The sequence below is a fragment of the Odocoileus virginianus genome, chromosome 3, assembly GCF_023699985.2.
Source record: "Odocoileus virginianus isolate 20LAN1187 ecotype Illinois chromosome 3, Ovbor_1.2, whole genome shotgun sequence".
Taxonomy (NCBI): domain Eukaryota; kingdom Metazoa; phylum Chordata; class Mammalia; order Artiodactyla; family Cervidae; genus Odocoileus; species Odocoileus virginianus.
Genome location: NC_069676.1, coordinates 27,636,047 through 27,662,347, shown reverse-complemented (window position 1 = coordinate 27,662,347; position 26,301 = coordinate 27,636,047). Strand labels below are relative to the sequence as shown.

Below are 26,301 nucleotides of genomic sequence, written 5' to 3'. Positions count from 1 at the left end.
CACGGACCTCTGTATTATTATATATGTTATTACTTTAATCCTATACTTTAAAATGTGTTTGTTTAATTGATTAGATTTTAATCATTAATCATATCTAAAAGCATAATCAAAAACTACCAATATTGTAATTATTAAGAACAAATTCTGGAGTACTCCCCAGTCCTCAACCTTGGTTCTACCAATGGCTTGCCTTGAGACTAGACAAGTACTTAATCACTGCAGCTCCACGTCTCCTATGGTTATGTAAAGGGTTAAAAGAAATAATACATGTTCACTTCTGCAATTCTACTTAGCACATAGTCAACTGTTACATGAATGGAAAAATATCTGAGGAAAAAATATTCTGCCCTTATGGGTGATTATTTTTGAGTTTACTTAAAAGAGACTTTCATTTTCTTTTACTTTCTTCTGTAATCAGGAAGCAACAAAACTTTTAAGAAATAAAGATAGCCCTTTTATATTTCATAGTACACTTACAAGTAATTCCCATTAAGGGAAGAGATGCTTTTAAAAATCCTTTATCACCCTTGGATTTAGAAACAGTTTTGTTTTGTTTACCCTTAATTTCACTATTTAAAAAGGAGGTAAGATTATTATCATCCAGTATTTTTATTCTAATCTCACTCCTCCATTCTACTACTTTATAGTATCAGTATTCTAAGTCCCTTATCTGCATCTGAAAAATATGTTTCTTTATTTATTACTAAATGTTTTCTCACAAGGCCTTTGACTAACTTGAGAAGACAGCTAAAATGCTATTTTTAAAAATCCTTGGGCTAGTCCAAAAAAAAAAAAAAAAAAGCAAACAAGTAATACTAAGCAATATCAGAGTATGAATAAATTACTGGGCTTAATTTTTTGTGTTTTAAAAAATTATTGTAAAATACCTGTAACAGAAAATTTAACATTTTAACCATTAAATACTGTGTATTTCAGTAACATTAGGTACATTCACAATATTGTGCAACCATCACCACTACCTTGTCCCAGAACTTTTCCATCACCCCAAGCAGAAACACCAGAACCATTAAGCAGCCACTCCCATTCCACGCCCCTGCAACTTTCCCGACCCCTGGAAATCACAAATGTGCTTTTTGTCTCTCTGAGTCTGCCCTGTTTGGATACTTTTTTATAAATGGAATCACACAGTATGTGGCCTTTCATATATGGCTTGTTTTGTTCAGCATGCTTGCAACATTCATCCTTGTTGTAGCATGGATCAGTACCTCATTTGTTTTACAGTTGAATAATATTCCACTAATATTCCATTGTGGGTGTGTGTATAATTAATCCATTCATCCATGGATGGTCACTGTGTTATTTCTGTGAAATTCTGGGATTGTGAATAATGCCGCTATGAATTTTACGTATAAGTTTTTATTTGAATACCTTGTTTTCAATTCTTTTGATATATACCCAGTAGTGAAATTGTTGAGTTCTATGGTAATTTTCTGTTTAATCTTAGGAGTTACATATTTAGCTTAATTTTTATCAGAGATTTCAAATAGCTTGCCAGACAAGCTTGTTTTATATTTTTAACTAAGCTGAGTGATTTCTCCTAATCAGTTCCTTCGTATTACGAAGAACTGAATTAGTTTTAGTGGTGGATTCAAATAGGTCGATTAGCTTTCACCAGGTATGTGTGTATAGCTTCACACATACAAACTACATATTAAGCACGTTAGTTTTATTTCATTCCTCACACACACCCACAAAGCTGGTAGTACCAATACCACACAACCAAGAAAATTCAAGCCTGAGAAAGGTTAAGTAAGTTCCCTAAATTAAAGAAGCTAGTTAGTATGAGAATGAGACTCTAGCTCAAATTGATCTTACTCCAAAACTCCTTCAGAGGGAGCAAAATACAGCAACAACAGAATGTGGAAAGTGACCCTATGGCTGGAAATTCCTAAGTATATTTACTAGTTACAGAACTTTCTCAAGAGTTGGTTTCCTTATCTCAAAAGTAAAACTAATAACCTCCTAAAGTTGTGGTACATTTAAACCCAACATTAGCAAAGTATTTCACAAAACATAACAAAAGTAAGTTGACTGATAAATATTAACAATTATGCCTTCCCAGGGAAGCTGAAAAAATATTTTTAAAAATAAAGTAGTGATTTTAAATACTTTGCAGGTATTTAATAACATAATAAAAATACAATAGGATCATTATCTAATGTGTATCTAATGTGATTAATGAACAGACAATAGGTAGCTGGCTTTCCCCCCAACCAGTAAGGCATATTAAGCAGGGCAATCAACAAGCAGTTTTATGAAGAAAAGAAAAAAATAAGGAAACTGATGGAGAAAGACAAAAGCACATACAAAGTGTTAATGAGAAAATAACAGGACCAAATTGGGAGAGAAAGAATATTACTCTTTCTCAAAGAAATGCTCAAAGAAAATGCATATATAAAAGTACTTTGTGCAGTGGGCATGCATTCAGTGTGACAAAGCTAAATATTATTTCCTAGGAAAAATCTTTACCTGACAAACCTTACAAAGATTTAGTGTGGTCACTAACTCATATTTCACTTATGCATGTGGATTATCTGGAAAATGTATACCTCTAAGAAAGTGAATAGTATGATAAAAATGTAAAGTCGTAAGTTATAGTCTCTATTTTTTAAAAACATTACTTCACACACTATAGATCAATACCAAAAAAACTGCACTTGATCCTGAAAAGGATCTCAGCTACTGTTGTGTGCTGAGCCATTGATGGGAAGAGATAATCAGCCATGGGCCTTAAACATCTCCACACATTCTGCGGTTAGATATTACCTTGTTTACAAACTAACAAATAAGCCTGAATACTGCCAGAATTCATCCTGGTTGTACATCCTTACTGTGCACCAAGACTGTGAGGCCCTCACTACTGTGCAACTCATAACCTTGTGACTTGTCTTCCCAGACAGAGACTAGCACTGCTTATGCTGAAAGTAGTACATTCCCTAGATTCTCTATTCCTAAACTGTGACATACCAGTGAGTGTGGAGAAACCACCTAGGTCCCTCTATGTCACCGCCACGGTACTTGGGGTAGAAGAAACTGAAAGAAATACACTGATAGTCATCTTGTTTGCTGGGCTGAGAGTAATATACTCCTTTATCCCCGATCTAAGAATCTACTATCTTCTGGCAGCATTTGGGATAATTTATTAGTCTGTAAATAGAGTAAAATTGAATCCCAGACCTGACAGCTATTAAGGTATGACTGAGACAATGTTCCCAACATTATACATTTCTCCAAAAAGTAAATAATTTAATACTTGGGGGTGGGGGTGAGGAAGGGGAATCATTTCATACCAGCCCTAACAATGTCACACAATACAATGTAAAACAAAGTTTACTCATGGTCTTTCTTCTAAATTCTAAGAGATTTAATTTATTCTCTTACTACCAAGATCATCCCTATTTATTCTTTTCCTGAAACAAAAATGTTTTCTGATGTGAAAGAAAACATTATTCTAAATTATTTTTTAAGTCTACTTACAAGTCTTTTCAATACCTAAAAGACAGATTTTAAAAATAAAATGTTTTCAGATTCTTCGTGAATCACCAGTCTCACCTGCTCCAACTGGGTGGCGAATGCTATGGTCACTGACATGATGAAGAAGTCGGTACAGCGCCCTGCTGGTCCGATCTGATGGTAGCCTCCCTCCTCATTCAGCACTGCCACAATGTCCTTTGGGTCAAGTCCAGACAGGCTGGCAGGTACTATATGGAAAAAAACACAATTAACTACATTGTAGTTTGCCATAAACTAGTATAAGAGTTTGAAAGCCAGTTATACTTTTTCATTTACTTGGCCATTTTCACAGATCCAGTCAATACCTCAGTAAGGTTTCGTTTGACTTCAGTTTAATAAACCACATAGAAAAGGCATCACAGGTTGCCTGAAGGAAATGAATCTAAACTGTGAACTGAAAAACAAGCAAAACCTGGCTGAAAAGAGCAAAGTGACTATAGAGGGAAAGGTATTCTAGGGAAAAGAAACGATACATACAAAACCTCAGAGGCAAGACAAAGGATGTGGTTAGAGAACTGAAACAGGTGTGGCATGCTGGACCACAGTGCAAAGACTCAGGTACAGAAAGAGAGAGGCCATATCATAAAGAGTCTTCCTGAAGACCATGCTGAGACATTTGGACAGTGTTCTAAGAATAACAGAAAACAATAAACAATTTCGAGAAGAACAGATATAAACAAACAGGCTTTGTTATGAAGAGATGGCAGAGGGACAGGGGTTTTTGCAACTGATTAAGTTGAAAAATGAAACTACATAAAACTAAAGTAACAGAAAACATTCAGTGTTAGGGAGGCTGCCAGCAAGTCAGCACTGTCCATGTTGGTAGGCACAGACTAGTTCAACCTTTTGAAGGGTAGTATGTCAGGGCTTACCAAAACTTTATACATGCATATGGTATACCACTGCAAACCCTGACTCCTTCAGGAGTTAATCCTGAAGAATTATGCTTATGGCAGCACTAGCTAAAAGTAGCTTAATGATCAAGAGCACAAACACCACAGTCACACAGACCAAGGTTCCAACCAGAGTTCTGCTATTCAGTGGCTTGTATGGGGAACTTATACCATCTCCTTTAGTCTCGTTTTTCTTCTGAAAATCTTTTACACTGCTGTTGAGAAGATCAAATTAGATAAGTAAAATAAAGCACTTAGCACAGTACCTGACAAGTACTTTAATAAAGTACTTAAATAAAAGTCAAAATACTAACTGTGATGGGTCTCATTACTCATTCTCAGAAAGGGCAAACACTAGGATAAATCTTGTGGTGAAGGATTAAAAGGACTGAACATTTCAATGTGAGTATACGTTGTTAGGTATAAATACGGACAAATAAATATACAAAAGGATATATGTGCATGTGAGTATATATATCCATGTGTATACATACATGGGAACGGCAACAGCCCGACAGCAACTGGCACACCTGGCAGCTGAATCCTGCCTTCTAAACGTCATCCTTTTCTAAGAAGAAGCACAGCTTCTTATAGAAACAGCTGAATCCAGGACTGAGATAGGGAAAGTATAAGATGAACTTAGACTATCTTCTCATAGCCAAAAAAAAAAAAACCAAAACCTCAAAGAATTACTGATGTACTAAAAAATAGATGATTAAAAAAGTTCTTAATGCTCAAATCTGTGACAAATAATGATGGTTAAAGATTATAATCCACTAAACTGAGAGAAAACTGTAAGTCCATATTTAGATAATATAAATAAATAAATTGAAGGTATAAGGAATAAATACTTTTCTAAATTTCTAATTCTTCCCCACAAAATATTTATTACAAAGGAAAACACAGACACACACCGCCTTAATCAAATAATCAAGTGAACATCATCAGTAATGAGACTAAATCAAAATAGTGCACCAACCAACACAATGCAATGAGAACAGAGCATCTTGATACTCCTGCCAAAGATGCCTAACCAAAATCTAGTGTCAGACGAGCCCAAAATGTACAGGGGACACATCTTCACCAAAAGACCGAAACTGATCTTCTGAACAGAATGCTCTCCTGCCCCTTAACACTCACTGCATTAGTAGTATATCAGGTCCATCTTTCAATTAAAAATTTTAAGGCATACCGAAAGACAAAAAAAAAAAAAAAGCATAACCTAAACTGTCATCTTAAGAAAACAGGAGCAAGTAAAATTAAAAGTAAGCAGAAGAGAAATAATAAAAACCAGAACCAAAATCAATGAAACTGAAACCAAGAAATCAATGGAAAAAAAATTTTCAATAACAAAATCAAAAGCTGGCTCTTTGAAAAAGATCAGTAATAATGTAGCCAGCCTAATGTGAGGGGGTGCGGGGAGACACAAATTACTATCATCAAAAATGAAAGAGGGGATATCATTATAGATTTCATGGACATTAGAAGTTTAAAGAATACTATAAACAACTCTATGTCCACAAATTTGATAACCTCGATGAAACATAAAATTCTTTTTAAAAATAGGCCTGTATGATGAAACTGAATCAGTAACTTCATAAAACAGAAAGTACTGGATCCAGATGGGTTCACTGGTGAATTCTACCTAACATTCACCATAATTTCTGGAAGAAATTATACCAATGCTCTGCAATTTTTTTTCACAAGTCAGAAGCAGTCAGAAGCCTCATTATATGGGGCTGCTGCTGCTAAGTCACTTCAGTTGTGTCCAACTCTGTGTGACTCCATAGACGACAGCCTACCAGGCTCTCCCATCCCAGGGATTCTCCAGGCAAAAACACTGGAGTGGGGTGCCATTTCCTTCTCCAATGCATGGAAGTGAAAAGTGGAAGTGAAGTCGCTCACTGGCATTGTCCTAATATGAAATCTAGGCAAAGACATTACAAGAAAACAACAGACCTACATCTCTCATGATCATAGATGTAAAAATCCTCAACCAAGTATTAGACAATCAAATTGAATACATGAAAAGAACTATATAAATCAATGAAATAAGATTTATTCAAGGTACACAAAGCTGGGAACATTCAAAAAGCCATGAATATAACCCACTATGTCAACAGACTAAAGATGAAAACTCACATGATCTTATCAATACATGCAGAAAAAGCATCTGACAAAATCCAACACTTACTCATGACAAAACACTGTCTGTAAGCTAGAAATAGGAAGTAACCTCCTTACCTTGATAAAGAGCATCTATAAAAATCTACAGCTAACATCATACTTATTGGCGAGAGGCTTTCCCACTAAGATCAAGAGCAAGGCAAGGATGTCTCCTTTCACTCTGCTTTTCAATAGTACACTGGAAATCCTAGCTGTGGCTGTAAAACAAGAAAGGAAACAAAGTCTTGCAGACTGGGAAGAAAGACACTAAACTGCCTCTGTTTGCAGGTAAGTGCAGAATGTCCATCTATGGAAAACCAAAACCAAAACCAGAAGAAAAAAACCCTAATCCTGGAACTAATAATAAACAATTACAGTGCAGCAGACAAGGTTAACATGCAAAAGCCAACTGCTTTCCCACAGACCAAGAATAAAGTAGAATTTGAAATTTAAAACACCATTTACAGAGAGTTAACCAGCATGGAGACAAGACTGTGGAGTAATATTGTACATAGCTCACTTCTCAAAAAAAATCAAAATTGCAACTAAATGATAAACAATCATCAACCAAAAAACAAGCAAAACAAACAAAAAACAACAAGACTGGAACCTACTAAGAAAGATATCCCACATCCAAAGACAAAGAAGAAGCCACAAGAGGGCAGGAGAGGCACAAATGCAATAAAATAAAAATGCAGTCCCCACTAGACAGGCAACTCACAAACTGGAAAAGAATTATATTCCTGAGGTTCTCCGACAGGAGTGAAAGTTCTGAGCCCCATGTCAGGCTCCCCAGCCTGGAGGTCTGGTATCAGAAAGAGCCCTCAGAACAAACTGGCTTTCAACTCAGCAAGCAGGGTTTGATTACAGGAAATTCACAGTACTGGAGGGAACAAAAACTTCACTCTCGGAGAATGCACATAAGGTCTCCTGTACACCACGGCCAGGGTAAAAAACAAATAAACAGCGATCTCATAAAAGCCTGGGCCAGACCTATCTGCTGGAATCAGAGTCTCTCTGGCAGAAGCAGGGCTTGGGTATGGCTCACTGCAAAGACAGAAACACTGGTGGCAGTAATTCTGGGGAGTACTCATTGGCGTGAGCCTCTTGGAGGGTGCTATTTTCTCCCCAAGATCTGGGCCCCAACCAACAGCCTGTAGACTCCAGTGCTGGGATACCTGAAGTCAAACCAACAAAGCAGGAACACAGCCCCACCAATCAGCAAACAGGCTGCCTAAAGTCTTTCTGAGCCCACAGCTGCCCACTAAAGACACCCCTTGCCAGGCCCTGCCCCCGAGATGGTCAAGAACCAGGTCCACCCATAAGTGGGCAGGAACCAGTCTCTCTCACAAGGAAGTCTGTACAAGCCTCTTAGGCCTCATCCACCAGGGGTCAGAAAGCAGAAGCAAGAAGACTAATCAATGATGACTACTTCACTTTCACAACCCTGCAGTCTGTGGAACGAAAACCACAATCACAGAAAGTAGACAAAATGAGACATCAGAGAAGTAACTCCCAGATTAAGTAAAAATATAAAACCCCAGAAGAACAACAGAGTAGAGATACACAATCTACACAAAAAAGAATTCAGAGTAACGATAGTAAAGATGGTCCAAGACCTTAAAAACAGAATGAAGGCAGAGAATGAGAAGATACAGGAAATGTTTAATAAAGAGCCAGAAGACCTAAAGAACAGAGATCAACATTACAAGAACTGAAAAGAAAAATATACTACAGGAATCAATGGCAAGTTAAATGAGGCAGGAGAACAGGTAACTGAGCTGGAAGACATATGGTGGATATGCTGCTGCAGAGCAGAATAAAGGGGAAAAAGGGAAAACAAATGAGAACAGTCAAAGAGACTCATGGTACATTAAAGGCAACGTTCACATTTATTTCCCTGATAGCTCAGTTGGTAAAGAATCGGCCTGCAATGCAGGAGACTCTGGTTCAATTCCTGGGTTGGGAAGATCTGGTGGAGAAGGGATAGGTTACCCACTGCAGTATTCTTGGGCTTCCCTTTTGTCTCAGCTGGTAAAGAATCTGCCTGCAATGTGGGAGAGCTGTGTTCAATCCCTGGCTTGGGAAGATCCTCTGGAGAAGGGAAAGGCTACCCACAGAAGTATTCTGGCCTGGAGAAGCCCATGGACTGTAGAATCCATGGGGTCGCAAAGAGATGGACACAACTGAGCGACTTTCATTCACATTACAGGGTTCTCAGAGGAGAAGAGAAAGGGCCCAAGAAAACATGTGAAGAGATTATACGTGAAAACTTCCCTAACATGAGAAAGAAAACACTCGCTTAAGGCCAGGAAGCTGAGAGAGTCCCAGGCAGGATAAACCCAAGGAAGAATACAGGCAAATATCACTGATGAACAGAGATACAAAAAACAAAATACTAGCAAACTGAATCCAACAATATATTAAAAGGATTACACAGCTCAATCGAGTGGAATTTATTGCAGGGATGCAAGGATTCTTCAGTACTGGAGATCAATCAGCACGATTCATCACATCAACAAACTGAAGAATAAAAACCATATGCTCAGGGCCTTCCCTGGTAGTGCAGTGGATAATAAGCCCCCTGCCAATGCAGGAGACACGGGTTCGATCCCTCATCTGGGAAGACTCCACATGCCGTGGAGCAACAAAGCCCATGCAACTACTGAGACTGCACTCTAGACCCCTTGAACTGCAACTACTGAAGCCTGTGGGCCCGAGAGCCTGGACTCTGCAACAAGAGAAGTCACCGCAATAACAAGCCTGCGCACCGCCTCAGAGAGCAGCCCCTGCTCACCACAACTAGAGAAAGCCCATGCAGCAATGAAGACACAGCACAGCCCAAAATAAGAATAAATAAATATTAAAAAATCATATGCTTACATTAGGGGATACAAAAAAAAACCTTTTCACAAAATTCAATACCCATTAATGACTGAAAACTCTCCAGAAAGTGGGCAAAGAGGGAACTTACTTCAACATAATAAAGGCTATATATGACAAACCCACAGCTAACATCATTCATAAAAGTGAAAAGCTGAAAGCATTCCCTCTAAGATCAGAAACAAGACAAGAACATCCACTATCACCACTTTTATTCAACATAGTTTTGGAAGTCCTAGCCATGGCAGTCAGAGAAGATAAAGGAACAAAAGGAATCCAGATAGGAAAAGAAGTAAAACTATCATTGTTAGAAGATGACATGACACTATATATAGAAAATCCTAAAGATGCAACCAGAAAACTACAACAATGGATTCAGTAAAGTTGCAGGATACAAAATTAATGCATAGGAACCTCTTGTATTTTAATACATTAACAATGAAAGATCAGAAAGAGAAATTAATAATTCCACTTCTCATGATATCAAAAGTAATAAAAATACCTAGAATAAACCCACTTAAGGAGGCAGAAGACCTGTACTCAGAAAACCATAAAATACTTATGAAAGAAATTAAAGATAACACAAAACAGATACCAAATTCTTGGACTGGAAGAATCAATATTCTCAAAATGACTATACCACTCAAGGCAATCTACAGATTCAATGCAATTCCCATCAAATTACCAAAGGCATTTTTTGCAGATGTAGAACAAAAAATTTTTAAATTTGTATGGAGACACAAAAGACCCTGAAGAGCCAAAACAATTGTGAGAAAGAAAAACAAAGCTGGAGGAATCAAGCGCTCCAACTTCAGACCATACTACAAAGCTATGGCAATCAAAACAGTATGGCACTGGCAGAGAAACAGAAATGCTGATCAATGGAGCAGGAAAGAACACCCAGAAATAAACCCACACACCTACAGTCAATTAATCTATGACAAGAGAGACAAGAATATACAACAGAGAGAAGTCTCTTCAATAAGTGGTGTTGGGAAAACTGGATAGCTACTGGTAAAAAAATGAAATAAGAACATTCTCTAACACTAACACAAAAATAAATTCAAAATGGGTTAAAGACCTAAACATAAGACCAGATAATATAAAACCGTTAACAGGAAATCATAGGGAAAACACTCTTTAACAGAAATTTCAGAAGTATCTTTTTCAATATGTCTCTTAGAGTAACGGAAATAAAAACACAAACCAATGGACTAAAAAAAGAGCTACTATATGATCCAGCAATCCTATTCCTGGTCAAATGTCCAGAAAAAAGCATAATTTGAAAAGACACATGCATCCCAAAGTTCACTGCAGCACTATTTACAATAGCCAGCACATGGAAGCAACCTAAATGTCCATCGACAAAGGAATGGTTTTTAAAAAATGTGGTACATATATGCAATGGAATATTGCTCATTCATAAAAAGATCCAAATAATGCCATTTGTGACAACATGGATGGACCCAAAGATTGTAATACTAAGTGAAGTAAGTCAGAGAAAGACAAATATGATATTGCTTATATGTGGAATTTTAAAACATGGTACAAATGCATCCATTTACAGAACAAAAATGGTGTCACAGATATAGAAAACAAATTTATAGTTATCAAGGGGGAAGCGGGGAAGGATAAACTAAGGAGATTGTGATTGATATATACACACTATGATATATAACATAAATAACTAATAAGGTCCTACTACATAGCACCGAGCACTCTACTCAATATTTTGTAATAACCTATATGGGAATAGCACCTAAAAAAAAAGAGGATCTACATACGTGTAAAACTGATTCATTCTGCCATACAGCAGAAATTAACACCTTATATCGACCATACTCCAATAAAAAGTAACTTAAAAAAATAAACAAAAAAGGGACCTAATTCAACACAGAAGCTTTTGCACAGCAAAAGAAACCATGAACAAAACATAAAGATAACCCACAAAATGACAGAAAATATTTGCAAACGATGTGACCAAAATGGGATTAGTCCCCAAAATTTACAAACAGCTTATGCAGCTCAGTATCAAGAAAATGAACAACCCCATCAAAACAACGGTCAGCAGGGGCTTTCCTGGTGGTATAGTGGTTAAGAATCCACCTGCCAACACTGGGGACACAGGTTCGATCCATGGCCCAGGAAGATCCCACAGGCCACGGGACAAATAAGCCCATGTAACACAACTTCCGAGTCCACACCCCACAAATACCAAAGTCCACAAGCCTAGAGCCTGTGCTCCGGAACAAGAGAAGCAACTGCAATGAGAAGCTCATGCACAGCAACAAGGAGTAGTCCCTGCTTGCCACAACTAGAGAAAGCCCACACACAGCAGACGACCCAGTGTAGCCAAAACTGAATAAATAAATCCTTTTTTAAAAATGGGCCTACATAGGCATTATATAGAGCACCTATATAGACATTTCTCCAAAGAAGACATACAGATGGCCAAGAGGCACATGAAAAGGTGCTCGGCATCGCAAATTGTTAAAGAAATGCAAGTCAAAACTACAATGCAGTATCACCTCACAGCAGTCAGAATGGCTATCATCAAAAGTCTATAAAGGAAAGAACAAGATGGTGGAGGAGCAGGTGGACATGGAGTACATCTCTCTCCATGGATACATCAGGACTACACCTTCAAACACAGAAGTGCATGCAGAATACCAGCTGAGAGTGGACAGGAGTACCTGACCAGTGGAAAAGAATATATAAACCATGCAAAACTCGGTAGGAGGAAGGAACTAGGGGGAAAAACAGGAGTGTCAGTAGGACCTCGGCAGGTGGGGGAACTGAAGCAGAAGTCCAATCCCCATATCGGGGCAATTGTCTGAGTCAGAGAAGAAACATTTAAGGCTGACACTGAAACAGCTGACTGTGGCAGGCTAAACGGAATGAGAATCAGACAGTCCTCGCTGTAGCCATACATACCCTGGACAGGGACGCAAGTCCCCTGAAAAGCACAGTGGCTGGGAGCTGGAGTTTAGGGATTGTGGAGCAATCCCAGGGCAAGGACTGCTGTTGACTGCGGAGAGACAGATCAAGGGGATGTCAGGGAGGAGACTGTGGTGGGAAATGCCTGTAGAGGAAAGCTGCCATAGAAGCATAGAAGCATAAAAGCCATAGAAGCAAGGCAATAAGGAAATGGCACCCACTCCAGTACTCTTGCCTGAAAAATTCCATGGACTGAGGAGCCTGGTAGGCTACAGTCCATGGGGTCGCAAAGAGTCCACGGGGACACAACTGAGCGACTTCACTTCACTGCTGAGTCACGAGTGATGGGTGGAGCCATCACCACAGACTCTCTCTCCCCACACAGCAGCATTGGCAGCAGGACAACAGAGAGGCAGGCCCATCAAACGCCTGATGCACTGAGCTACAGAGTATGACCCCAGCCAAGGGGGCCCCTCTAAGTGCCTGAGGTGCTGAACAACAGAGACGGACCCCAGGCAAGGGCGCACTCTAAATGCCTGAATGGGCGGAGCTCCAGAGAAAGACCGGTCAAAGAGGCCTTCTGATCGCCAGCTACAGGAGGCTTGAAAAACGACTCTGATAGGGCCACAGCTCCTGCAGCAGAGGCAGCCCGTGTCCCTGCACACTCGATGCTGCCAGGGTCCACAGGCCAAGCAGCTGCACCGCCTGCACGCGCAACTCTACCTGGGGCAGCACTGCCACAGGCAAAAGAAGTCCTGCATCTACGTGCGAAGGGTCACTTTGGTGACCCACTCTTTGAGACCTTGCAGACCATGGCCTGCCAGGCTTCTCTGTCAGGGAGGCAGGTTCTCCAGGCAACAGTACTAGAGCATATGAGCCAATGTTGGTTGCCATATCCTTCTAGAGCACTATATTTCCTGCTGCCCTGGCCGCCAACTGTCCTGAGAACCTGGTGCTGCCAGACCCCTGCAACCCAAGCACCTGCACCACCTCCACACCTGGCCCCCACAGAGGCAAACCCAAGTCCTCCAGGGCAGCCTCAGGAGCAAACCCCAGTGGACGACCCACATGCAGAGGTGGAAATAAAACCACAAGTGAAACCCAGGGGCAGTGTGGCTAAGGAAGAAGACCCAAAACCCTCCCACCAGCTGTACAAGCTGCAGATTAAATCCACACAATCATCTAGGCAGGCTCTGTGTCTGTGGAATATATACAAGGACATTGAGAGCTCCCGCAAAAGAAAACACACTAGTTCTGATGGCTGGGGACATTGGAGGCAGGAACACACAGAAGTAGGACCAGATTAGAATCTGAGCTGCCCCCACAGCAGGTCCAGAGATCAGCACAGTGAGGGAAGGCATCCCCGGGAGGTGAGGTGGACTGTGACTCCCAGCGAGAGAAAGGACTCTGACAGCAGTGACTCAAGAAACACATTTATTATTATGTTTTGACTTGTTCTGTAGATACTTTGGGATTTTTTTCTATTCCCCCCCCCATTGCAGTTGTCGATTTTATTGACACTATGAAATCTAATTAAGCTTTTGAGCTTTTTTTCCCCCTCTCAGTCACATTTTTTATGATTGTTATAAACCTCTGCCTCTACATTGGGCTTGTGCAGTTCTATGGAGTTTTCCTTTTTTCTTTCTGCTTCTGTTTTTTTTTTCTTCTTCTATTCTTTTTTATAATTTTAGTTAAAAATTTTTTTTTAACCTATTATATTTTTTCTACATTTATTCCTTTGTTTGCCTTCCCTACCGTTCTTTTCCCCTTGCAGTTAAACTTTAATGTATATAAATCTTCTTCATCTACCTCTATTTAACTTTGCATATCTATCCTTTCCTTCCCTTCCTCTCAACGTATTTGTTAGTTCTGTTTTCACTGCTTTATCACCCACTTGGCCCCTAGCTTTAGCTTTGCTTTCCAGTTTGCGCTTCAGTTGGCTTTGTTTCTAAATGGCAAACAGATTTCTGATTTCCTTTGTCCACCTGGTCAATCTACTGTACTTTATTTTTGTTGGACTGTTTTGACTTTGCTCACTGGTATAAATGTGTATGTATACATTCCAATATTTTAATTATTATTTGCCTGTTTTTGTAACTGTCATTTGTCTGGGGTTCATCTTTGGTTTCTCATTTTTGGATATTTGTTTTAATCTCACTTAATGCCATAACAACTTGTGGAATCTTCGTTCCTGACCAGAGAGATCAAGCCCTGGGCCTTTGGAGTGGGAGCACTGACTCCAAGGCCCGAGACTACCAGAGAAGTAACCTCAGAGAGCACCAAAGAGGAGAACAAACAAAGGAAACCACCTGAATACAAAAAGACCCGACCCAGCATCACCCAACCACCAGGAGCACCCTGCGCAGGACGCCTCATCTAAACAACAAACAAACCAAAAATACAAACCCAGTCTTCAGCAAACAGGAGTACCACTTCACTCAGCCTTGCCCATCAGAGGAAAAACAAACAAACAAACATCATACCCTACCCAAAGCTTACGAAAACCACTGGACCAACCTAAAGAGGGCAGAAACCAAAAGGAAGAAAGATTCAACCCTGAAGCCTGGGAAAAGGAGACCTCAAACACTATAAATTAAAAAAAAAAAAAAAATGAAAAGGCAGAGAAATACTACACAAATAAAGAAACATACTAGAAACAAGGAAGTTCAAATAAATTTAGAGGAAACAGGCAAACTACCTGAAAAAGAATTTAGAATAATAATAGTAAAGATGATTAAAAACCTTGAAAACAATATGGAGAAAATGCAAGAATCAATTAACAAAGACCTAGAAGAATTAAAGAATAAACATGCAGAGAGAAACAACACAATTACTGAAATTAACATATACACCATGGAATATTACTCAGCCATTAAAAAGAATTCATTTGAATCAGTTCTAATGAGATGGATGAAACTGCAGCCCATTATACAGAGCGAAGTAAGCCAGAAAGATAAAGACCATTACAGTATACTAACACATATATATGGACTTTAGAAAGATGGTAACGATAACCCTATATGCAAAACAGAAAAAGAGACTCAGATGTATACAACAGACTTGTGGACTCTGGGAGAAGGCGAGAGTGGGATGTTTCAAGAGAACAGCATTGAAACATGTATATTATCTAGGGTGAAACAGATCACCAGCCCAGGTTGGGTACATGAGACAAGTGCTCGGGCCTGGTGCACTGGGAAGACCCAGAGGGATCGGGTAGAGAGGGAGGTGGGAGGGGGGAATGGGATGGGGATTACATGTAAATCCATGGCTAATTCATTTCAATGTATGACAAAAACTACTGTAATGATGTAAAGTAATTAGCCTCCAACTAATAAAAATAAATGAAAAAAAACAAACAAACAAAAAAAAAACAAACAAAAAAAAAAATAAATAAAAATACTCTAGAAGGAATCAATAGCAGAATATCTGAAACAGAAGAACAAATCAGTGAGCTGGAAGATAAAATGGTGGAAATAACTTCTGAAGAGCAGAATAAAGTAAAAAGAATGAAAAGAGCGGAGGACAGTCTCAGAAACCTCTGGGACAATATCAAACACACCAATATTCAATTATAGGGGTCCCAGAAGAAGAGAAAAAGAAAGGGTATGAGAAAATTTTTGAAGAGATTATAGTTGAAAAATTCCCAAACATGGAAAAAGAAATAATCAAGTCCAAGAGGCACAAAGAGTCCTATACAGGATAAACCCAAGGAGAAACATACCAAGATGCATACTAATCAACCTAACAAAGTCTAAGCACAAAGAAAGAATATTAAAAGCAGCAAGGGAGAAGTAACAAGTAACAAACAAAGGAAACCCCTTACATTTAACAGCTGATCTTTCAGCAGAAACTGCAGGCCAGAAGGGAACGGCAGGATATATTTAAAGTACTGAAAGGGGAAAATCTACAACCAAGATGATGGTACCCAGCAAGGATCTCATTCAAAATTGATGGAAAAATAAAAAGCTTTTCAGACAAGCAAAAGTTAAAGAGAATTCAGTACCACCAAACCAGCTTTACCACAAATGTTAACAGGACCTATATAGTCAAGAAATACAAGAAAAGAAAAAAATCTACAAAGTAAACTCCAAACAATTAAGAAAATGGCAATAGGAACATATATATCAATAATTACTTTAAGTGTAAATCGATTAAATGCTCCAACCAAAAGACACAGACTGGCTGAATGAATACAAAAACAAGACACATATATATGCTGTCTACAAGAAACCTACTTCAGACCTAAAGACACATATAGACTGAAAGTGAGAGGATAGAAAAATATATTCCACGCAAATGGGAAACAAAAGAAAGCTACCGTAGCAATCCTCACATCAGACAAAATAGATCTTAAAGAATATTACTAGAGATGAAGAAGGACATTACATAATAATTGAGGTATCAATCCAAGAAGATGACTTAACAATTGTAAATATGTATGCACCCAGCATAGGAGCACCTCAATACATAAGAAAAACACCAACAGACATAAAAGGAGAAATTGACAGTAACACGATAATACTAGGAGACTTTAACACCCCACTCACACCAATGGACACATCATCAAAACAGAAAATTAATAAGAAAACACAAGTCTTAAATGATACATTAGATGAAATGGAGCTCATTGATCGTATCTTCAGGACATTCCATCAAAACACAGAAGAATACACCTTCTTCTCAAATGCACATGGAACATTCTTCAGGAAAGACCACATCCTGGGTCACAAATCAAACCTCAGTAAATTTTTAAAAAACTGAAATCATATCAAGCATCTTCTGACCATGACACTATGAGACTGGATATCAATTATAGGGGAAAAAAACTGTAAGAAACACAAACACATGGAGATTAAACAACACATTTCTAAAAAACCAACAGGTTACTGAAGAAATCAAAAAGGAAATTAAAAAATTTCTAGAAACAAACGACAATGAAAACATGACAACTCAAAACCCATGGGATGCAGCAAAAGCAGTTCTAAGAGGGAAGTTTATACCAATACACTCCTACCTGAAGAATAACATCAAATAGACAACCTAATTTTACATCTAAAACAACTGGAAAAAGAAGAACAAAACAAGAACCCCAAAGTTAGTAGAAGGAAAGAAATCATAAAGATCTGAGCAGAAATAAATGAAAAAGAAATAAAAGAAACAATAGTAAAGATTAATAAAACTAAAAGCTGGTTCTTTGAGAAGATAAACAAAATTGAGACACCTTTAGCCAGACTCATCAAGAGCAAAAGAGAGAAGAATCAAATCAACAAAATTAGAAATGAAAAGAATAGGTTACAACAGACAATGAAGAAATACAAAGGATTTTAAGAGAGTATTATGAAAAACTATATGGCAATAAAATAGATAACCTGGAAGAAATGGACAGATTCTTAGAAAAGATCAATCTTTCAAGACTGAAACAACAAGAAATAGGAATTATGAGCAACTCAATTACAGGCACTGAAACTGAAGCTGTGATCAAAAATCTCCCCCCCCCCAAAAAAAAAGCCCAGGACCAGATACTTTCACAGGAGAATTCTAGCAAACATTTAGAGAAGAGCTAACGTCTATCCTTCTGAAACTCTTTCAAAACACTGCAGAGGAAAGAACACTTCCACTCATTTTATGAGGCCATCATCACGCTGATACCAAGACCAGAAAAAGACAACACAAAAAAAGAAAACCACAGGCCAATATCACTGATGAGCATAGATGCAAAAATCCTCAGCAAAATTTTAGCAAACAGAATGCAGCAACACATCAAATTGCTCATACACCATGATCAAGTTGGGTTTATTCCAGGCATGCAAGGATTCTTCAATATATGCAAATCAATCCATGTGATACACCATATTAGCAAACTGAAAGATAAAAACCATATGATCCTCTCAATAGATGCAGAAAAAGCCTTTGACAAAATTCAGCACCCATTTATGATGAAAACTCTTCAAAAACTGGGCATAGAAGGAAGCTACCTCAACATATTAAAGGCTGTATGTAATAAAGTGAAAGTGAAGTGGCTCAGTCATGTCCGACTCTTTGCGACCCCGTGGACTGTAGCCCACCAGGCTCCTTCCTCCATGGGATTCGCCAGGCAAGAATACTGGAGTGGGTTGCCATTTCCTTCTCCAGGGGATCTTCCCGACCCAGGGATTGAACCTGGGTCTCCCACATTGCAGGTAGACACTTTACCTCTGAGCCACCAGGGAAGCCCTAACAGCAAACACTATTCTCAATGGTGAAAAACTGAAAGCATTCCCCCTAACATCAGGAACAAGACATGGGTGTCCACTTTCACCACTACTGTTCAACATAATTCTGGAAGTTCTAGCTACAGCGATCACAGAAGAAAAAGAAATACAAGGAATCCAGATCAGAAAAGAAGTAAAGCTCCCACTGTTTGCAGATGATATGATACTATACATAGAAAACCCTAAAGATAGTATCAGAAAATTACTAGAGCTAATCAGTGAATTTATCAAAGGTGCAGGATACAAAATCAATACACAGAAATCACTTGCATTTCTATATACTAACAATGAAAAATCAGAAAGAAATTAAGGAATCAATTCTATTTACTATTGCAACAAAAAGAGTTAAATATCTAGGAATAAAGTTACCTAGGGAGACAAAAGAACTGTACACAGAAAATTATAAGACATTAATAAAAGAAATCAAAGACAAAATAAACAAATTCCATGTTCCTGGGTAGGAAGAATCAATATTATGGAAATGACTATACTACCAAATGCAATCTACAGATTCAATGCATTCCCAGCAAATTACCAATGGCATTTTTCACAGAACTAGAACAAAAAATTTCACAATTCATATGGAAACACAAAAGACTCCAAATGGCCAAAGCAGTCTTGAGAAAGAAGAATGGAACTGAAGCAATCAACCTTCCTGACTTCAGATTATACTACAAAGCTACAGTCATCAAGACTGTATGGTACTAGCACAAAAACAAATAAAAACTAATGAAACAAAATGGAAAGCCCAGAAATAAACTCATGCACCTATGGGGACCTTATTTTTGACAAACAAGATAAACAATGGGGCAAAGATAGCCTGTTCAATAAATGGTGCTGGGAAAACTGGACAGCTACATGTAAAAGAATGAAATTAGAACACTTCCTAACACCATTCACAAAGATAAACTCAAAATGGATTAAAGACCTAAATGTAAGACCAGAAACTATAAAACTCTTAGAGGAAAACATAGGCAGATCACTTGAGGACATAAATCAAAGCAAGATCCTCTATGACCCACCTCCTAGAGTAATGGAAATAAAAACAAAAGTAAACAAGTGGGACCTGGTTAAACTTAAAAGCTTTCATACAGCAAAGGAAACTATAAGCAAGATGAAAAGACAACCCTCAGAATGGGAGATAAAAATAGCAAATGAAAAAAACTGACAAAGAATTAGTTTCCAAAATATACAAGCAGCTTACACAACTCCATGCCAGGAAACCAAACAACCCAATCAAAAAGTGGGAAAAAGACAAACAGACATTTCTCCAAAGAAGACATACAGATGGTTAACAAACACATGAAAAGATGCTCAACATCACTCATTATTAGAGAAATGCAAATCAAAACCACAATGAGGTATCAGCTCACACTGGTCAGAATGGCCAAGTCTACAAACAATAATGCTGGAGAGGTGTGGCAAAAAGGGAACACTCTTGTACTGTTGGTGGGAATGTAAATTGATACAGCCACTATGGAAGATGGTATGAAGATTCCTTAAAACACTAGGAATAAAACCACCACATGACCCAGCAATCCCACTCCTAGGCATATACCCTGAGGAAACCAAAACTGAAAAGGACACATGCATCCCATTGTTCACTGCAGCACTATTTACCATAGCTAGAACATAGAAGCAATGTAGATGTCCACAGACAGATGAATGGATGAAGAAATTGTGGTACATATACACAATGGAATATTACACAGCCATAAAAAGGAATGCATTTGAGTCAGTTCTGATGAGATGGATGAACCCAGAACCTATTATACAGAGTGAAGTGAGTCAAAAAATAGAAAGATAAATATCATATTCTAGTGCATTTATAACACTTAGAACTGGACATGGAAAGACAGACTGCTTCCAAATAGGGAAAGGAGTACCTCAAGGCTGTATATTGTCACCCTGCTTATTTAACTTATATGCAGAGTACATCATGAGAAACGCTTGGCTCGATGAAGCACAACCTGGAATCAAGACTGCCAGGAGAAATATCAATAACCTCAGATATGCAGATGACACCACCCTCTGGCAGAAAGCAAAGGAGAACTAAACAGAATCTCAATGAAAGTGAAAGAGGAGAGTGAAAAAGTTGACTTAAAACTCAACATTCAGGAAACTAAGATCACAGCATCTGGTCCCATCGCTTCATGGCAAATAGATGGGGAAACAGTGGAAACAGTGACAGACTTTATTTTTTTGGGCTACAAAATCACCGCATATGGGGACTGCAGCCATGAAATTAATAGACGCTTGCTGCTTGGAAGAAAAGTTATGAGCAACCTAGACAGCATATTAAAAAACAGAGACATTACTTTGCCAACAAAGGTCCATCTAGTCACAGCTATGGCTTTTTCCAGTAGTCATGTATGGATGTGAGAATTGGACTATAAAAAAGATGAGTGCTGAAGAACTGATGCTTTTAAACTGTGGTGTTGCAGAAGACTCTTGAGCATCCCATGGACTGCAAGGAGATCCAACCAGTCCATCCTAAAGGAAATCAGTCCTGAATATTCATTGGAAGGACTGATGCTGAAGTTGAAACTCCAATACTTTGGCCACCTGATGTGAAGAACTGACTTATTAGAAAAGACCCTGATGCTGGGAAAGATTGAAGGCAGGAGGATGAGACAACAGAGGATGAGATGGTAGGATGGCATCACCAACTCAATGGACATGAGTTTGAGTAAGCTCTGGGAACTGGTGATAGACAGGGAAGCCTGGCATGCTGCAGTCCATGGGGTCACAGAGATACAACTGAGTGACTGAACTGAACTTAACGCATATATACAGAATCTAGAAGAATGGTACTGAAGGACTTATTTTCAGGGAAGCAGTGGAGAAACAGACATAGAGAATAGATTTGTGCACATGGGGAGAGGGGAGGAGAGGGTGAAATGTATGGAAAGAGTAACAGGGAAACTTACATTACCATCTATAAAATAGATAGCCAATGGGAATTTGCTGTATGGCTCAGGAAACTCAAACAAGGGCTCTGTATCAGCCTAGATGGGTGGGATGGGGAGGGAGATGGGAGAGAGGTTCAAAAGGGAGGGGATATATATATACCCATTGCTGATTCATGTTGAGGTTTGACAGAGAACAACAAAATTCTGTAAAGAAATTATCCTTCAATAAAAAAAATAAATTTTAAAAAAGTCTATAAACAATAAATGCTGGAGAGGGTGTAGAGAAAAGAGAACACTTCTACAGTGTTTTCATAGGAATGTTAAATAATACAGCTACTATGGAGAACAGTATGGAGATTCCTTAAAAAACTAAGATAGAGCTACCATATGATGCAGCAATCCCATTCCTGGGCATACGTGTGTACCTATGTGCATGTTAAGTTGCTTCAGTCATGTCCATCTCTCTGCAACCCCATGGACTGCAGCCTGCCAGCCTCCTCTGTCCATGGGATCTTCCAGGCAAGAATACTGAAGTGGGTTGCCATGCCCTCCTCCAGGGGACCTTTCCAACCCAGAGATCAAACCCCTGTCTCCTGTGTCTCTTAAATAGGCAGGTGGGTTCTTTACCACTAGTGCCACCTGGGAAGCCACTGCTGGGCATATATCCAGAGAAAACCATAATTTGAAAAGATCCATGCACCCCATGTTCACTGCAGCACTATTTACAATAGCCAAGACATGGAAGCAACCCAATGTCCACTGACAGACGGATGGATAAAGAAAGATAGAATATGTACATGCAATGGAATATTACTCAGCCATTTAAAAGAATGAAATAATGCTATTTGTAGAGATCTACATAGAGATTACCATACTGTGAAGTCAGACAAAGAAAGACTAATACAATACCCCTTATTGAAGAAACTGAAAAAAATGATACAATTGAACTTATTTACAAATAAAAACACTCACACACATAGAAAAATAGACTCATGCTGACCAGGGGAAAGGTGGGAGGGAGAGGTAAACTGGGAATCTGGGATAAGGTGGAGTTATTTAAAATCCAAAATTTTAAATAAACACACTATATTTAAAACAGATGATCAACAAGGACAACTGTATAGTACAGGGAACTCTACTCAGTATTCTGTAATAACCTATATGGGAAAATAATTTGAAAAAGAACGGATATATGCATATGTATAACTGAACCACTTTGCTCTAACACCTGAAAGTTACACAAAATTTTAAATCGACTATCTACTCCAATATCAAATAAAATGTTTCAATGTACCATCAAAATAAGATACTATTTACATCAGCACCCAAAACAATTATATACTTAAAAATAAGCCTAACAAAACATGCAGAAGATCTATACAAGGTAAACTATAAAGCTGTGATAACATCAAAGAACTAAATAAATTAAGCCAAATTCTATGCTTATGAGTAGAATAATTCAATACTGTCAAGATGTCAGTCCTTCCAACTTGATCTACACAATCAGTGCAATCCCAATCAAAATTCCAACAAGCTATTTTGTGGGCATAAGGACAAAATGATTCCAAAGTTTCAATGGAGAAGCAAAGAACCCAGAATAGGCACCTTAGTATTGAGGAACAAAGTTGCTAGACTGATACTACTCAACCTACACACTTACTACAAAGCTACAGTAATTAAGACAGTGTGGTACTCATGAAACACATAAAGATCAATGAAACAGAGAGCCCAGAAACAGACTGACATAAACACTGTCAACTGATGTTTGACAAAGTAGCAAAGACAATACAATGGAGCAGACAGTCTTTCAACAAACGGTGCTAGAACAGCCACATGTAAAAATATGAACACAAACTTATTTTAAGGTCTGTATGACTTTAAAATCTTTACAAAAGTTAACTCAAAATGGTTCATAGATCTAAGTGTAAAGTACAAATCTTTATTAACTCCTAAAAGACCAAAGTACAAACCCTATTAAACCCTAGGAAAAACCTGGGTGACTGTAGTTATGGAATGATTTTTTAGATACAACACTGTAGGTACAATCTGTGAAAGAATTGATGAGCAGGATTTCATTAAAATTTTAAAACTTCTGCTCTGCTAAAGGCAATGTCAAACAATTAAGAAGACAAGCTACAGAATGGAAAAAATATTTGCAAAAGACATTTGATAAAGACCTATTTTCCAAAATATACAAAGAACACTTAAAATGCAAAAAAATAAAAACTGGGCAAACAACCTAAACAGACACCTCACTTAAGAAGATATACAGAGGGCAAGTAAGCACAGGAAAAGATGTTAACATCATTTATCACTAGAGAATTGCAAATAAAAACAATGAGATACCACTATGTATCTATTAAAATGAACAAAATCCAAAACACAGACAACACTAAATGCTGTCAAAGATGTGCAGCAACAGAAACTCTTGTTCATGGCTGGTGGAGATGGAAAATGGCACACCCACTTTAGAAGACAAGTTTGTTGGTTTCTTACAAAATTAAACATTCTTACCATACACTCTTACCATTTGGCAGTTTCTTATATTAATAAAACTTGGCATGCTTTTACCATACGATCCAATAATCACGCTCTCTGGTATTTGCCCAAATGAACTGAAAACTCAGGTCCATTCAAAAGCCTGCATAAGGATGTCTGTAATAGCTCTATTCCTAAGAGCCCCAACTTGGAAGCAACTAAGATATTCTTCAATAGCTTGAGTGGATAAATAAATACTGGTACATCCAAACAATGGCATATTATTCAGCTCTAAAAAGAAATGACCTATCAAGCCACAAAATGACACGGAAGAAACCTAAATGCATATTACTGAGTGAAAGAAGCCAATCTGAAAAAGCCACATGCTACATGATCCCAATAATACAACATTCTAGAAAAAGCAAAACTATGGAGACAGTAAAAAGATTGGTAGTGGCCAAGGGTTAGAGGGGGAGGAGGGATGAACAAATAGAACACAGGAGATCTTTAGGGCAGTGAAACTATTCTGCAGGATCCTCCATCCATCGATGGGTGTCATTACACACTTGTCAAAACCTATAGGATGTACAATACCAAGGACAAACCCTAATATGAATTATGGACACTCAGTGATAATGATGTGTCAGTGTGGGTTCATCAATTGTTTAAATGCACCACTCTGGTGGGAGATGCTGACAATGGTGAGGAGGACTGTGGGGCGGGGGGGGGTAGTATTTGGGAACACTCAGTACTTCCCACTTGATTTTGCTGTGAACCTAAAAAAGCTCTAAAAAAACAAAAGTTTATTAAATGAAAAATAAAAAAATGAAGGTTTTCTTAAACTACAGCTGAGTTAACAGAGACCAATGAAGACATTTTTGGTTTCCCTGCACTCATCCAAGGAAGAAAATTTTCCTAAGAAGCAATTTTTAAAAACAATACAAAATTCTGCTTTATTCTGCTGTATATCAAACAATGAAAACACAATCTTTCCTTATTGCTAATTTTTGAAGACAACAGCAGAGAGAAACAAGTGTTCATGCATAACAATGTCACAGCATTTGTCTGATGCTCTGGAGTAAAATCAGTTCACACACTTGCATTTATCTCCCTATAATACCTCCACCCCTCCCTTCCTGAAATTCTGGTCCACAGGTGTACCTCACAGAGAATAACCTTAGAGATGATGCACAAACCTTTTCCATCACGAGGAGGGGCTCCCTTTGCTTTAAAACTGTCCACTGGTGCCTTTGTGTCTGTTTCCAAAGCAATGCTTATCTGTATCTCAGACTTGAACTTGGTGTATTTATTACTCAGCAACTGGTACCATTTTGGTGCCTAGAGAGTAACAAAAAAAGCAAAGCTCCTTAATAGTTAACAGGAAATAAACAGTAGTGGGAAATGTTCTATAAGGTTGTAAATACGTTTCCTGTAGTTTCTCAGAACTTCCTCCTCTTTTAAAGTATTTTTCCTCCACATTTTCCTCAAAAGAAATGAATACTGCTTAGGAAACTAACTGAGTTTCCTGTTGAAAAAAAAAACAAGCAAAAGTTTAGATTGCCTTGCTTGTTTTTATTTCTATGCTTCAACAGGTATGTGTATTTCTTTCTATCTTCACTCTTGTATCGTCTGTCTCACTTCATCCCTTATAACAACAACAGAGACTATCGGTTTTCCAGTTTCTAACCACTAATTTTTCACTTTTTCTGTTATACCTTTTCTGCTTGCCACATTTCTGTTTTGTTCTGTTCATATCAAATCAGGAAAAGAAAAGCTTAATGTTAATAAAAACACAAACAAAATACTCAAGTAAGGTCTAATGGTAGCGTTCTGGGTTATGAGCCATGTATTTGACTGATACCGAAATATAAAAGCTTTCTCACAGAATGAGGAATCCTAAAATACCTGCATAGCCACCCTCTCTCCTCAAACCTAAGAGTAACCTCAAGAATTTTAATACCCAAATCAGCCTGCAGAATCTCATGGCCCATGATCACACGTACCATCAGCACAGGGGCACCATTTCAACACCTATAAACAGCATTCTTACTCTGAACACTGTAACAGAAAGGCGAGGGAACTGGTGATCAAAACCAAAAACTGCGGCTTTATATTCAAACTATGTTTATAGGTGAAACAGGATGAAATAAACCATAGGTATTTTTTAAAATCCATAACCAAGTTTTTTTAAGGCAAAAACTCATAGTTTGTTGCTGTATTTATGACAGATATTTTATAACTTTAAGC

The 26,301-nt window shown here is 38.2% G+C and overlaps 1 protein-coding gene across 3 annotated transcripts in view; it reads right to left on the bottom strand.

Annotated features, from left to right (window-relative positions):
- CEP120 (centrosomal protein 120) overlaps positions 1-26,301 on the bottom strand; it is an 82,184-nt gene that overhangs the window by 42,337 nt on the left and 13,546 nt on the right. For all 3 annotated transcript variants that reach the window (XM_070465101.1, XM_070465100.1, XM_070465102.1), the window contains exons 5-6: positions 25,251-25,392; positions 3,574-3,722 (exon numbers count right to left, since the gene is read on the bottom strand). In XM_070465101.1, coding sequence (XP_070321202.1) covers positions 3,574-3,722; positions 25,251-25,392 — 291 coding nt within the window. The remainder of the gene's footprint in view (positions 1-3,573; positions 3,723-25,250; positions 25,393-26,301) is intronic.